The 13,513-nt window shown below is 33.7% G+C and overlaps 2 protein-coding genes and 1 long non-coding RNA gene across 5 annotated transcripts; all 3 read left to right on the top strand.

Moving 5' to 3' along the window:
- The first annotated feature begins 2,319 nt into the window (after positions 1 to 2,319).
- LOC119081152 (transmembrane protein 170A) lies at positions 2,320 to 3,189 on the top strand. The gene has a single exon (XM_037189905.1). The coding sequence runs from the start codon at positions 2,609 to 2,611 to the stop codon at positions 2,996 to 2,998; it is 390 nt and encodes a 129-aa protein (XP_037045800.1). The 5' UTR covers positions 2,320 to 2,608; the 3' UTR covers positions 2,999 to 3,189.
- Positions 3,190 to 7,321: 4,132 nt separating this feature from the next.
- Positions 7,322 to 7,782, top strand: LOC119079871. Its single transcript, XR_005088244.1, has 2 exons — positions 7,322 to 7,479; positions 7,548 to 7,782. It is a non-coding gene; the product is annotated as an uncharacterized LOC119079871 (long non-coding RNA).
- A 750-nt stretch (positions 7,783 to 8,532) lies between these two features.
- On the top strand, positions 8,533 to 12,321 carry LOC119079873. 3 transcript variants are annotated; one of them, XR_005088245.1, is made up of 2 exons: positions 8,533 to 8,839; positions 12,083 to 12,321. XR_005088245.1 is itself a non-coding variant. In XM_037187953.1 (2 exons), exons 1-2 carry the CDS (start codon positions 10,154 to 10,156, stop codon positions 12,175 to 12,177), a joined length of 387 nt encoding a protein of 128 aa, XP_037043848.1. In that variant the 5' UTR covers positions 9,970 to 10,153; the 3' UTR covers positions 12,178 to 12,291. The 3 variants fall into 3 exon arrangements, 2 of the variants coding, with proteins under 2 accessions (XP_037043848.1, XP_037043850.1); XM_037187953.1 differs by lacking the exon at positions 8,533 to 8,839 and adding an exon at positions 9,970 to 10,445 and having other exon boundaries at positions 12,083 to 12,291; XM_037187955.1 differs by lacking the exon at positions 8,533 to 8,839 and adding an exon at positions 11,342 to 12,000 and having other exon boundaries at positions 12,083 to 12,291.
- The last annotated feature ends 1,192 nt before the right edge of the window (positions 12,322 to 13,513 follow it).

The following is a 13,513-nucleotide window of genomic DNA, read 5'->3' as shown; positions in this document are numbered from 1 at the left end:
GTTGTAGCATTACATCAAGTTCAACAACATTTCGATGCAGCGACAATAAAATGATTTATTATGATTCATCTGATTCATCATTCCGTTTTTCTCTTTAAACAAACACAATATTGATAATACTTAGTTGTCATTGGAGTCTTTCATAATAATCAATTATTCTGAAATAATCTCTGCCGTCTTCCGAATCATTTTATAGTTTCCAATTAATTTCCGGAATTTCTTTGTAAAGCCCTTAAATCGCTACCGTTTGACAAATAGATAATTTTGTGATGCAATCGAATTATTCACTGAAAAGCATTGGCTGACATCCAGATGTTAAACACAATTTTAATATTTAAATTTGAACTGCGATCAATCAGTCTGCAACATTGTTTAGCACCAAAGTATTCATTCATCTTGAATTAAAAGCTATATCCGCAATACTTCTTAGTTTGGCAGTTACTGCTTCTTAGATGATTTTCTTTTCTCCACTTAGTCCAACGAACAGATCTTATCCATAGGTCTGTTATGAAGGTTTATAGACGCGTCCTATTAGAAGACAGGCCTTCTGATTGTTTCATATTTCGGTGTCCTATTTTAAATGTTAAGGAACAGAACCAAGTACATCTCAATTAAACCGACTCGTAAAACAAAGCATGAAACTTTTGGTTTTTTTACATTGTTCGTTATTAACTCCAGCATCTTTTGAAGCGTTTTGTATGAAGCGAAGTAGATACAAAAATTGGCAATAATTAATAGTCAGTTTGGGACGGCTGACTTGCTCATATAACTCACACTTCCTTCGGTCTTTACCTGCAAAAGGACTCATCTTTCACAAGTCAGAGACGAAAAGTGAAAGTTTCGTTGCTTATATTGCGAAAAATGTTGTATGCAACGCGGCGAATAATGTTTTTTTGGTATTGTGACACTAGTGACACACCTAGTTGTGAAATTTTCACCCTTAATGCCAAATGATAGAAAAGACGATGATAAGTCTGATAAACTTGATTTTTTACCTGTCGTCTTTAGAAAGTAATGATGAACTTACGTATTGACTGAAAATGGTAGTCAACACAAAATGTTCATCGTCGCTCACATACAAGTCAAATTTATTTTATGTGAGAAATTGATTATGAGAAATTGCGAAAATCACCACGTTATAAGTCATATAGTTAAGTCAAACACATAAAAGGCAAAAAAAAACGGGTTGTCCAAGTCGCATTTACTGTAAAGTACCTAAAGACATGTTCTTTTTGTCTAGCTGGTCTCAAAACTCACTTCCATAAAATTCCCGTGAAATTTATATGGAAACAGCACTCTCAAAGACTTCTAAGGGACGACAGTGTCGAGTCAGAAATCTTATCATGCATCAACACGACACGAAGGCTGATTTCATTGAAACGATGTTTTGTCACTGCTTCAACTTTACCTTGGTTCTATTTTTAGATTTCATAAAATTTTTCAGTTGAATTTGCAAACCCTGAATAAACTTTGAATGATTAGATAGAGGTGAAAAATGCGCAATTTTCATTATTCAATTCAAAATTATGTGTTTCATGCGTTATAATGGCACCAATTAGTAAATTGAGTAAATACAGAGATTCTGTCAAAGGCTATTTCAATGGATCGATTCTACCAATCCATCATTTCAATGCCCTTCAGACAGCGATGCTAGTTTTTTCTTTGAAGAACGACCTGATGAAGCATGATGTTGAAGTGAGAACGAATGGTGACATCCATGACCACTCGACGAGAGGAAGGGGTCTCCTTCATCCTTCGTTTTCCCGAACCGGCTTTGGACGGCAGGCAATAGAAGTCCGTGGTTTCTGTTTCTTTAACAGTTTACCATCGGCATTACGTGATTAAAATAGCGTGACAGCGTTCAAGCGCGCTCTGAAAAGTCATCTGCTCGGTATTTTCAAGTCATCTCTTGACTATGTCTTTAGTTGGTGCAAGTACAACTACGTCGTTTCCTGTACTTAGACGCTGTTCTGCTTTGGTTAGATATTTTTTTTTTTTGCTTTTTTTTGCTGTTTTTATATTTAAACGAATTTCTAGTTTTAATTTTAATTTGATTCATTTGATTTAGATATTGTTTTTTTCTTCTTCTTTTGTTTAACTAATTTCTTAGTTTTTTCGATATAATTGATTTAATTTTTGTTTGTTTTTTTCGTTTTATTTTTCTGTGTAATTGATTGATTTATGATGGATTTAATTTTAGTTGATTGAAAGTAGCATTTAAATGATTTAAAAGTAAACATGTACAGGCTCTGAGCCTTCAATGTTTTCAATGTAGAATGAATAAATAATAAAAAAAAATTATACTAAAACTACTTTCAGATCCAGCTATGAAAACTGTCCAATACATTCAAATCGAACGTTATTGGTGGCGTCACATCAAACCACCGTCTAGTGATGTCCAACCGATAAACACAAAACCCATATTTTGATATATACAAAAAAAAGGAAAAGAAAAACCAAACACTGAGGATCGATTAAATATTCATAAGAATCGAGGCGACGCTTAAAAACAACAAACAAATTTCAAATTTCATCGATTCAGTGCCGAGAAAGTGAATTAGCCAAACAAAACAACAAACAACAATTTGTCGGTGTGCAGCTAGCAAAAATGTCTACCAGCGTCCTGAAAACCGAATTCGATACCGTGGGCGATGTGATGGGACTACGACTTGGCCATTTGTTGATAGAATTTTCCGAGATGTGGTACCATGTCTTTTTATGGGCACTATTTTCATCCATATTCGTCCATACAATAGCAGCACTATTTGCATTCATTACGTTAAGGAAACATAAATTTGGTAGATTCTTTTCGATACTCATTCTGGTGATGGGCGTTGTGTCGCCCGTGACTAGTGGCTTTTTAAGCAGTGCAACAATTGCATTCGTCCATCGGATGTCTAGTTTACAAATGTCACCGGTTTATGCAATGGTATGGGGTGTCGGTCAAACGGTGCTGTCGGCTAGTATAGGTTTTACCAGAATATTGGCCACATTGTAGTTATTTAGTGAATTTTATGTATGGAATTCTATTTGGATATAAATATGATAAGTTTTCCGTTTGTTCTTCTGTAAAATTAATTTTCATTTTGTCATCTCTTTTGTATTTATGTACCACCAATGGAAATCGAAAGTATCTAGAGATTACATCCTCCCACACCAATAAATTATGAAATTTTGTATACAAACCAATCCGAAAAATGTTAGTTCGATTGCACGAAAGGTAAAATAATAAAAAATGAAGTGAAAATCGGTCGGATTAGAATATTATTCGATTGACTGAGCCGATTTTTCATTCTGCTAAAAATATTGTATCGCAGCACTTGTTTTGTGTCAATTAATATTTCCAAACAAAATGACTAAATCATCCACACACTTTGATTCATTTTGACATTACAATTCCGTTTATCCCAAGATTATAGCCACAACCACTGGCAGTTACTATATATTATTAAAAGAAAATTAAATTTAAAAAATTCAAAATGAAAATCCATTGTAATGTGTTCAACTATGATTAATCAATAAAATTTGATCGATAATTTTATGCTTACAACTTTTATACATAGCCTCAGTCTTGATCTTAAGAGATTGCAATCAAATATACAGTTAAACTATCCAGAATATTCATTTATGCGTCCCTAGAACGATTGATTGAAAAAATATTTTGGAACATTAAATAAGTTAATTGATAAATATGAGCAAAGTGGTTTGTCGAAGCACCTAGCACAGTAGAAGAATACTGCTTATTTCAATCAGAGTAATAAATTACGACAGTGTACCATGCAATTTATCCAATTTTGCATTTTTACACTATTACTCGATTTGACATAACTAATATCCTACCATATGCTAGATTCTTTGGGTTTGTACAATTTGAGAAATAAGGAAAATCGAAGACATTGTGTAATAGTATTACAGTAATACGGTGATTCGTGGACTAATTCTATGACTGGTGTCTGATAAAAATTATGAAAATTGTTAATTTTTGAGTGTTTTTGACTATGTTTGATTTTGAGGTTCTAGAAAGTCTAGAAATTTATTCAATTCGATTCATTTGTATAAAATAAGTCCTGGATACAAAAGTCACTTAGAGTCGTCACTAAACGGTAGCCGACAGCCGACAAATATTTCATGGCAGCCAAATAAATTATAAACAAATATCTAGGCGCTTGTTTGTCAATTTGAGATATAAATTTATTGCAAAATATTCGATTTTTCACTGCCTTCATTTTGGGTAGATTCCATTTTTCCAACTAAGTTCTTAAAAAAACGGAGTCATATCGTTGAACAATTGTGAAAGATTCTATCCCCCGTTGTTGTTATATTGTCCCTTATTATAAATTTAATCTATTACACAGCTCGATAAATCTCGATTCGTTATTCGTTAAATCTGTTACTTTATTTGTTCAGCGCCTAGTGTTTGATAAAAAGTATTTTCCATCATTTGTTGTGGATTCATTTCACCATATAAGACCATATTAACCGGTGGTCATCCTTCATTTTCGTCGTTATTGTCTGTAACAGATGAGTCCAGATGAGGTTTTCTTTTCATTCTAAAGTAGCGACACTCGCAATGGAATGTTGCGACAATGACAACAACAGTGAAAACTAGTGTGGGCCTCGGGCAAATGTCTTGCACAGCAACGTAAATGCTACAGCTAATAAGCCAATATAATGAAGCAAAAGATTCAACCTGGTAATAGTATATTACTTCCGAGGTTCCAAGTTGTGTATTTGATAAGTGGGGTGTTACAGCCCGATCCGAAGGGTGTATTCCCCACTTGTCAAATACACAACTTGGAACCTCGTTAGTACAATGCTTTACGTGATTAGGCAATGTAAATGAAAATGAAACATGCCGTAACACGTAAAAATACTTTCGACAAAAAATGTAAAAGATTTGATAAATTTATACTTCGATTACACTTTCGGTCTGTCGATCAGTTAAAATTTGGTTCTCTAGGCGTTATTTAACATTAACATTGATAAAAGCAGTTCTCTAAGTACATACATTCCGTAAACACTGCAAAGACAGGTGGTAGAATCGTGGACACCTTACTCGATTATGAAAAATAGGACGATTATAGGAGCCGTTCCTTAGTTGATCCAATTTTAAAAAATTCTAAAATGTTGTTGTACAGTATAAGGTAAAAGCAATATAAAATGATCGAGTCTGGTTCTTGACAATTGAAATTCAATTGTCAAAAACCAAAATCGATCATTTTTATTTTTGCTTTCATTTTACTTAAATTTATTACTTTTAAAGCATAAATTTTGTGTTAAGTGGTTTGTTGAAGTGGTTATTTACTACAATCACCAATTTAATAACAGGAAAAAAACCTTCTAAGTTTCACATTTGAAGAGAATATTGACAATATTGACCCGCAGCAGTATTGTTATAACCCATGCCAAATCACAAAGGATAGTAATAGAAAGTAGAGTAGCAAGGCACGGCAATGTATCATGCAATTTCATATTCTTACACAGTTTCAAAGTCATGCGATTAGAGTGAAAACTGTTCTACTTGAATTAGACAATATTCTACTACTATGCTTGGTGTTTTGTCCATGCCTACCGTTTTGTTACGATTGCTAATTATGACGTGTTATGAATCAAATTGTTTAATTTTTTAAATTCAAATTTTCTGGGAACTTTATTTTTGCGATTTATTTTAAGTTTTTGAACTTATGAGGATAAGACAGACAGAAAAATTAATCAATTACGCAATATACTTCACAAATTTAAAATTAGAGCATTAGAGCATGGGTAAAATATATTCGAGCGTTGGTTCGTTTTGGATTTACAAAAATTTATCGTCTCATTTTCCAAAAATTTCGACATACAAATTTTAAATAATCGCGAAAAGCCAGTCATATTAGCTATTAAAAACATTTTTAAAACCATTTTTATAATAACCACAAAAAATCATCATAGTTACTGGATACGCATTTGAAATGCTACACTAAATTTTGACGAGCAACGCTCGATTATTGTTACCCATCTGTTAGTTATTTACACATTTCAAAAAAAAAAAAAAAAATCTAAATGAAAATAATCAAACATAAGTTCATAGATGAAACTTACCGAGGTATTTGTAAATATATATAATTAGCATTATTGTACAGATCCACTACTATATACGGATACATTTTTTTATTATAAAAAACCATTGTATAGCTTAAATTTACTCTTTGTAAATAAATCTAAATTAAAAGAAAATATGATTTAAAGACACAAAACGTTCGTAGCCTTTTCTTTCTCTTATCCATGTTGTCCACTTACTTCATATTACAATATAACTCAGCCTATAATTTTGCAGACAGTTTTCTATTAGTTTTCTAACCCTAATGATAGTGGCCACTCTAGGGTCTTTCTCTGAGAAAAGATGGTAAAGATGGCATGAAAAATTGGAAGAATTGAAACTTAGTTAAATAAATATCTTCCGATCTGGTCGACGTGCTTTACTCAAACATGAACCATATAGGTAGTGGTCACTCCAGGCCCTAGAGTAGAGGGCCTATTCCTGATAATTCTTTTGATAATTAAAAATCCAAAATGCTGATTGGAATGACTCGTAGAATGATGTTTTATCTAGTGTTGGAGCTTAGGATATATTGAGTCAAGGTACAATAGCCAATCCTATACAGTCCAGTATTTGCAGTTCAGGCTGCTTATGTCTAATTTTTTTTTTACATCAAAATGAAAGTTGTGATCGTTCTGACTCAATACTCATTTTTACACGTCTTTTCTACTTTAGTTCAATATATAAAGTCCAGTCCTTTGTGTCAATCCGCTCGCTTTACGTTTGTCAAGTTTTTCAGTTATCATATATCATTGAGAATCAAAAGATGTGGATCAAAATTTCTTTTTCGAAAATCGACTTTTTCTGTACATTCTTTTCTTACACAAGAATCTGGACTAATAAGGCTCAGGGCTGCCTTCTCTGATAATATATCTTTGTATCAGATCGGACTATGACAAAGTGCAATTGTAATGAAGGGGCTGAGATCTGCGTAGAGCTCCATTACGAATAGTTTTTCTGCTCGTACGGTACTGATGATTCACCTCAGATTTAGTTATGGTATTGTATCCAAAATATGACGCGATAACAATGCAAATTTTAGTTAGTATTTTGATGCTTTTATTTTTGGCTTCTTTTAACACAATGAAAACACGTATTATCATGGACCAATTTAAAACTTCATTCACATATGACTGACAAATTTATGTTTATTTTTAAATACCTAACTTACGAGACAATATCTGTTTTTCTTTTTAATATTATTCAGAATAACGACACTCCAGGTTATTTTAGTCAAGAATATTGTTGCACGTCTGATTTCCATGAATAATTGTCAAAGTTAGTAAAATTTTCAGTATAAATGGAGAAATATCTTGTTCAAAGTATCATTCCCAGCCTTAACCTCCTGAAAGATGCATAAGACGCTTTTAATATTATTAATTGGCTTTATCGCTATTCAAGTAAGTGTACTACTTTAACAAAATCTGACAATTGATGCTAAATTTAAATTCTGTCCCACGAAACATAGCAAATCATGGCCAAACCATTTTTCTGGCTAGCTTTGGCTAGGGCTAATGCTGCACAAAATATGGTAGGTGTGCCGCCCTTAGGATTCACTGGAATACCGTTTTGGAATGGCGGCGACGTGACAATTCGACAGACTATCGGCCCAGGATTGATCGATCAAAACATCCACGTATCGTAAAGTGTATACTCAAAGTTGACGAAATAAAAATGGAGAGCCCGCGTAAAAGGGGACGGTTTAATATCAGTTCTTATTTCAATTTTAATCTGCCTAGAACGATAATATCTCATTTATTCCTCTAGTGTAAACTTCAACATTTGTTAAAAGAAGCCTTCCATTGCTCTTCTAACAAGTGTTTTGAAGAACAGTTAGACCTATTCGAAGGGAATTTGAAAAAAAAAATCGTAACATACAACTAAATCTCTGCATTCCACTTGCTTCAAAGCCTCTGCACTACTTGAAGCCATGTTCAAGTCCTATCAGGTCCTATTACTAGCAGAATTTTTTTTTTGTTAAAATTGGTGAACACCAAGAAAAATATACTTGGAAAAAGTTCCAAAGATCTTTTTTTTATTTTACTTATTTAGAAACCAAACTCAACGTAACAGCAGTACTGTTATCGCAGTGAGATCGAAATCTTTCTTAAAATGTTATAAACTGTTAATGCGGTAGCTCCAGTAAATATCTCTAAAGAATTCCATCGAAAAGAAATTCAATTCAACGACACAAATATACCATGAATACGGCCCTTTACACCGCGGCACGCATGTTCACTTCTAAACTTTTACAAACAGCTGACATGTAGAAGAAGAGACACTTATTTCAGTACCTGTGTAACAAAACGAACCAGCTGTATGAATTGTGAGAGACGTCGTAAGTGTGTTTGTAAACTCGTTTATGATATGGGCATAAAGTGTCAGCCACATACCATATTATAGGCGTTGAGTAATATTTCTAAATCTGGTTTTTCGTATTAAAATTGCAAATGATTCTCTTTCATTTAGCTGTCTGTTCCGTGTGAACGCTATCATATTTCAATACTCTCACATAAACTTACACACGGCGTTAATCTGTCAAAGATTGTCGAAGATCTGTACTTTACATACGTTGCACTATTTTTTTTTGCGGTTTCAACAGTTTTAAAAGTCCAGAGCCACTCTAGTGATTTTGAGCAGAGTAAAAGGAAGACTTGTGACTGAAAATGGTCGATTTAAGTGGAGCAAATGATCCCTTTCAACACGGTTTTTCAAACTCCGTATTCATTCTACCAGCAATAGTGGTCGTAGCCCTCGCAGGTATGGAAAACTTGTTCAATGATAAATTGAAAAATAATAGAAAATTTGAAGTGGTTGGAGTTTAGGTCGACGAAGGTTTTTTTCTCGTCAAAATTTGCCACATAATTGCTTATTTTGTGTACCGATTTTTTGAAAGTATACGTCTAATGTGATAAAAATGTGTGTTTGTTATACTGTGTATACATAGCATATGGAAATGATTACGTTTCGGGTCATTAATTTTATAATAATGAAGTTATTCGACGTACCCATAAATAGGTATATTTGGATGATCAGCGCCCATTAACGATAAAGTTAAATTCATTGAAATTTCGTTCGAAAGTTTTTTTTTCATTGATTAGGGAGTCATTACAAAAATGTAAATGGAAATATTTGATAGAAAATGTAAATAAACAGACGTGGACAATAACAAGTAGGTCAAAAGCCTGTTGTATATATTCCAGTTTACATAAAAATCCAATCAAATGAACCAACATTTCTTCTGGTCGTAAATTGTTATCTGAATGAGCAAACAAACTCTTCAAATTGTGAAGTGAGTTTCCACACATTCCTTTACAGTTTTGAATATTTTTTTGGGACTCTCCCGCTATTTCTAGCTTCAGGTCCCTTCAAGAGAAAATTAAAAAACGATTAATATCATTTCGTATAATAATACGAATTGTTCAAAGCAAGTTCACTAGGTAGTGGTATTTGCCTCCACGTGTTACGTTAGCAAATTATAAGAAAAATGAAATTTTAACTTTATCTATATTTATAGCTCGTGAACAGAAGCAATTCCATTGTCACGCTTCTTATAGACACGTCAATCGTACAATCGTCACCAATTTACCAAATTTTATTACGTTCCCATATGGAGTTCATGGTGCAGGATAGCTTTTCAGACGAAATTAGAAACAGAAAATCTTATCAGCCTATTGCTTCGATTATACCATACTTAGTCTCAAACAAGATAATTTGAAGTATAAAAAAATTATGTTCAAGCTTATCAAACAAAATTGCATAAGACGAAAATGTTTACAACGATATTATGGCCACGTTTCACTGTAATTTTTCCAATTAAACCAAACAATTCAATCGAATATGTTATAGGTGTAGATAGAATTGTCTGGGGTCAGCAATTTTAATTTTTGATTCAATGAATTTCTTCAGTACTTTCGATAAAATTTAGTTCGTTATAAGTAGTCTCTCAATACGGTGTTCTTCGGCATCGGGACCGCTAACAGTGAATATCAATCGGAATCGAAAGTTGTCGAAACTTTGATAAGAAAATTAACTTTAAGAATTGAAAATCGTATACAAGAAACGATAAGCGAAATGGATAACGTTGATACTGAGGAAATGCCGAAGGATTTCAAAATGCCAAAGGATTTCAAAATGCCATCGATGGACGAGTTGATGAAAATGGTCGATTCAATGAAAGGATTGTCGGAGGAACAAAGGGAAAAGCTACGCGAACAGTTCGTTAAGAAAGCTGGCTTCCAAAATCCATTCGCTGATGGTGAAAACCCATCACAGGGCCTTGATATGACTTCTGCGGCTACTGCATTCGAAATGATCACACTGGTTATTTATTTGATCATGGTGATAAGTTTTATATCCGTTTTCGGTAAGCTTTGATTTCTAGACTGGCAATATTGTCAACCTGTTTTCTTATCGTTTTCTTTTAAATGTTTCGAAGCCATTTCTGATTTGAGGTCGATAACTGACAAATTAATAAATGTTGAACGTTCGTAGAGAGAAATGTGGACGGTGGTAAATGTTCAAATTAGTGATAACGGAATTATTGTTTCGCCGTTTTCCCTGCAAGGGACTGTGGCAAATGTTCAACTGATATTGAAAGGAATGCCAGGCCAGATATTATTTTGTTATTTCTGTGTATTCAATGCTGGCTGACTGACATCACCATCAATTAGACTCATCAACATTGTTCTAAGGAATAAAAAATTCATGTCGTAGTGACTGCACCTTCACTTCTCTAGAACTCTTAAATTCTTTGTGTGACCTTAACACTTGATAAAGACTACTCATATGCAAATGTTCTGAAAGTAAATTGTACGATGAACTATCGGTTATCCCTTTCGATCCCTTTTTAGTCTTGCAACACTCTGACACCTTCGTGGCAACTGTTAATTTGCATTATTACATCAACCTCAATCAATGCGATATTGTCAAAGTACCAAGTTCGTACATCACCCATCCAATACAGAAATTTTTCCGTGCTTACTAAAATGATTACACATACGCTGCTTAGGCGTAGGATACATTTAGTCAGGAAATTCAAAGATATTTCAGTGTTATGTAAAATAGTTGAAGGCCGATTCGATATCGAAATCGAACACTAGGCGATAAGCGGAAGGTCCCCACTTTTCATATTTTGTGAGACTAGTCTAATTCATTGGCACTTCTTAGTTCATCCATTAGCTTATGAACAGTCTTTTGAGTTTCCGAACCTTTGCTCCTTGATGTGAAAGCACAAATTCAAATAAAATTCCATTGGAAGCCAACAGCCACGATACCTGTTGTTTTTTCATTAACCAGACTACGAGTTACATGTGTTTGAAATTTTTGAGGATATTTGCGTAAAACATCTTTTATACCTTGAGCTTGAGCACATGTTTTCTTCATACCAACTGTTTGTTTAAGTTAATATAATCAAGTAGATGAACAATGTATTCAACATGTAGTGGAGGTATTACTTCACAAGAAAAATCTGCAATTTCGTCAATACATTTTTCAGTCAGCTAGATACATCGGTACCAGACTCTGATACGTGCTGTTATTCAAATAATTTTTTTTTCTCTGGTCGAGCCACGTAGTTTTTTTTTGTGATAAATTTTCTTCCGATCAATCGAAAAATAAATCGGCAAATAAAATGTCGGACGCTATAACTGGTGGTCCTTCTTCTTCTATGAGTCCTGATGAAGAGGTAGCAATGAAACGGATCGCCTCGATTGAAAATCAAAAATTGATCAATAAAATCAAAGTTTTGGGAATGCAAATGGAAGGGATGGATAATAAAGAAAAAGCGAAATATTCCGGTCAATTTGGCGGATTATCGAAATCGTTAGGGAAATTACGTCGTATTTTACGTCAGAAAATGCCAAATACGTCATGGCAATGGACTATTTATGTGTCTCTGGCGCTGTTAATTGTAATTTATGGTTAGGACATGTACTATTTCACCGAACATTTTCAATTTGGTGTTGTGCGAAACATGTGTTGTAAAATCATTTCCATTTTCAGCATTCTTCGGCTACAAGCTCTATAAATCGTTGACGGAAAAAGAGCGCAAGCGAGAGGAAAAACTAAAGGCCAAGCAGAGCAAGAAAAAGAAGTGAGCTCTTATAACATGGACGCAGCCTCATTCCATTCCATTCCAGAGATGCGGCATTTTTTTTTAAATCAATGTGAAATTAATGTTTTTATATTTTCTAAATGTTGAGTAAGTTAGCCAAAAAAAAAGAATCCACACAACTTCCCTACATATATTTTTCTTTAAAATATCGATATTTTTAATAAACAAAAAACATTTCCGTAACTGAAAAACTAAAATAAATAATCTATGTAAGTTAATTGTGCTGTTTGTTCTTATACAATGGTTCTTAAGTTTTCTAAAAGAGTTCAGCTACTGTTTTGGAATATTACTTGGCACTTACTGGCCAAGGTTACCTCGACTCAGCAACACCGGTTACAGTGTCTGCACTGGCTTCGTGGGCGACGTGGGTACACTTAAAAAGTTCATTCATTAATGTTGAAAAAGTGGTTTCGGATGGATCGCCGACCGGGACAATGCCTAGTGTACTGGTAGTACTCGACCTCCTCTACAACCTCATGCCAAAAGCTAAACTTAATAATTTGTCTCTCAGGAAATAAAAGTCAAAAACGAAAATGTCGAACTTTCGATGTGTGTGTCACCTTTTGGACCATCGGTTTCTTTGGCAGTTTTGTAGAGTTTTTAACGCTCTACGTCCTGCTAGAACATTGTTTTCAGAAATACTCTCAACTTTCCGAGTTATGACCATTTGAAAGTTAAAGTCGTCCGGGGGGACTTCTTCCCGGGCACCTTCGGATCCATCAACCATATGCCTGGAATTAGTTTTCAATGATCTACGTTTTCCGCACACAGGCTATCGCAGCCCTTAAAATTGTAAAAATTCGATACGCCCTATTGATTAGGTTGTCTGAAATTTTCGGAACAAAAATTTAAGGTCACTGGTACTAGATCTAAGGCGGACATGAAATCAACAAGGTGATCTGAGTAATTTTCGGTGAAGGCTGAAGTTAGTCGTGATGAATAGGCATGGGCGATAATGATAATGATTATCGATAATCGTTAATTTTTGATATTTTGATAATTATCAAGATATCGATAATTCGATATTTCGGTCCGAAAATCCGATATTTATCGATATATTACAATATATCGGTATATTATCATGAATTTTCAGATAAATATCAAAATATCGATATTTTGATAATTATTGAATAATTATCGATAAATATTAAAATATCGGTAACGATATGATTAATCGATTATCGATAATTTCTTTCGATTGATACCTAGTGATGAAGTCTACTTTCGCCGGGACTTAAACCAAAACTTATTGAAGAGAAAGGTTTATCAGTAATTAAGTCCGTCGGTAAAGAAAGGACAAGAAAAAAATTAAAAATTAA

This window comes from Bradysia coprophila, unplaced genomic scaffold, assembly GCF_014529535.1.
Source record: "Bradysia coprophila strain Holo2 unplaced genomic scaffold, BU_Bcop_v1 contig_350, whole genome shotgun sequence".
NCBI classification, from domain to species: domain Eukaryota; kingdom Metazoa; phylum Arthropoda; class Insecta; order Diptera; family Sciaridae; genus Bradysia; species Bradysia coprophila.
The sequence above is the reverse complement of the archived record's forward strand: the minus strand, read 5'-3'. Positions and strand labels throughout refer to the sequence as shown.

What these genes read in the sequence shown, in the direction of transcription:
- LOC119081152 (XM_037189905.1), top strand. Translation starts at nt 2,609, where the DNA reads ATGTCTACCAGCGTCCTGAAAACCGAATTCGATACCGTGGGCGATGTG.
- LOC119079873 (XM_037187953.1), top strand. Translation starts at nt 10,154, where the DNA reads ATGGATAACGTTGATACTGAGGAAATGCCGAAGGATTTCAAAATGCCA. An exon ending in AAGTTTTATATCCGTTTTCG is followed by an intron (nt 10,446 to 12,082) that starts GTAAGCTTTGAT and finishes TTCCATTTTCAG; the next exon opens with CATTCTTCGGCTACAAGCTC.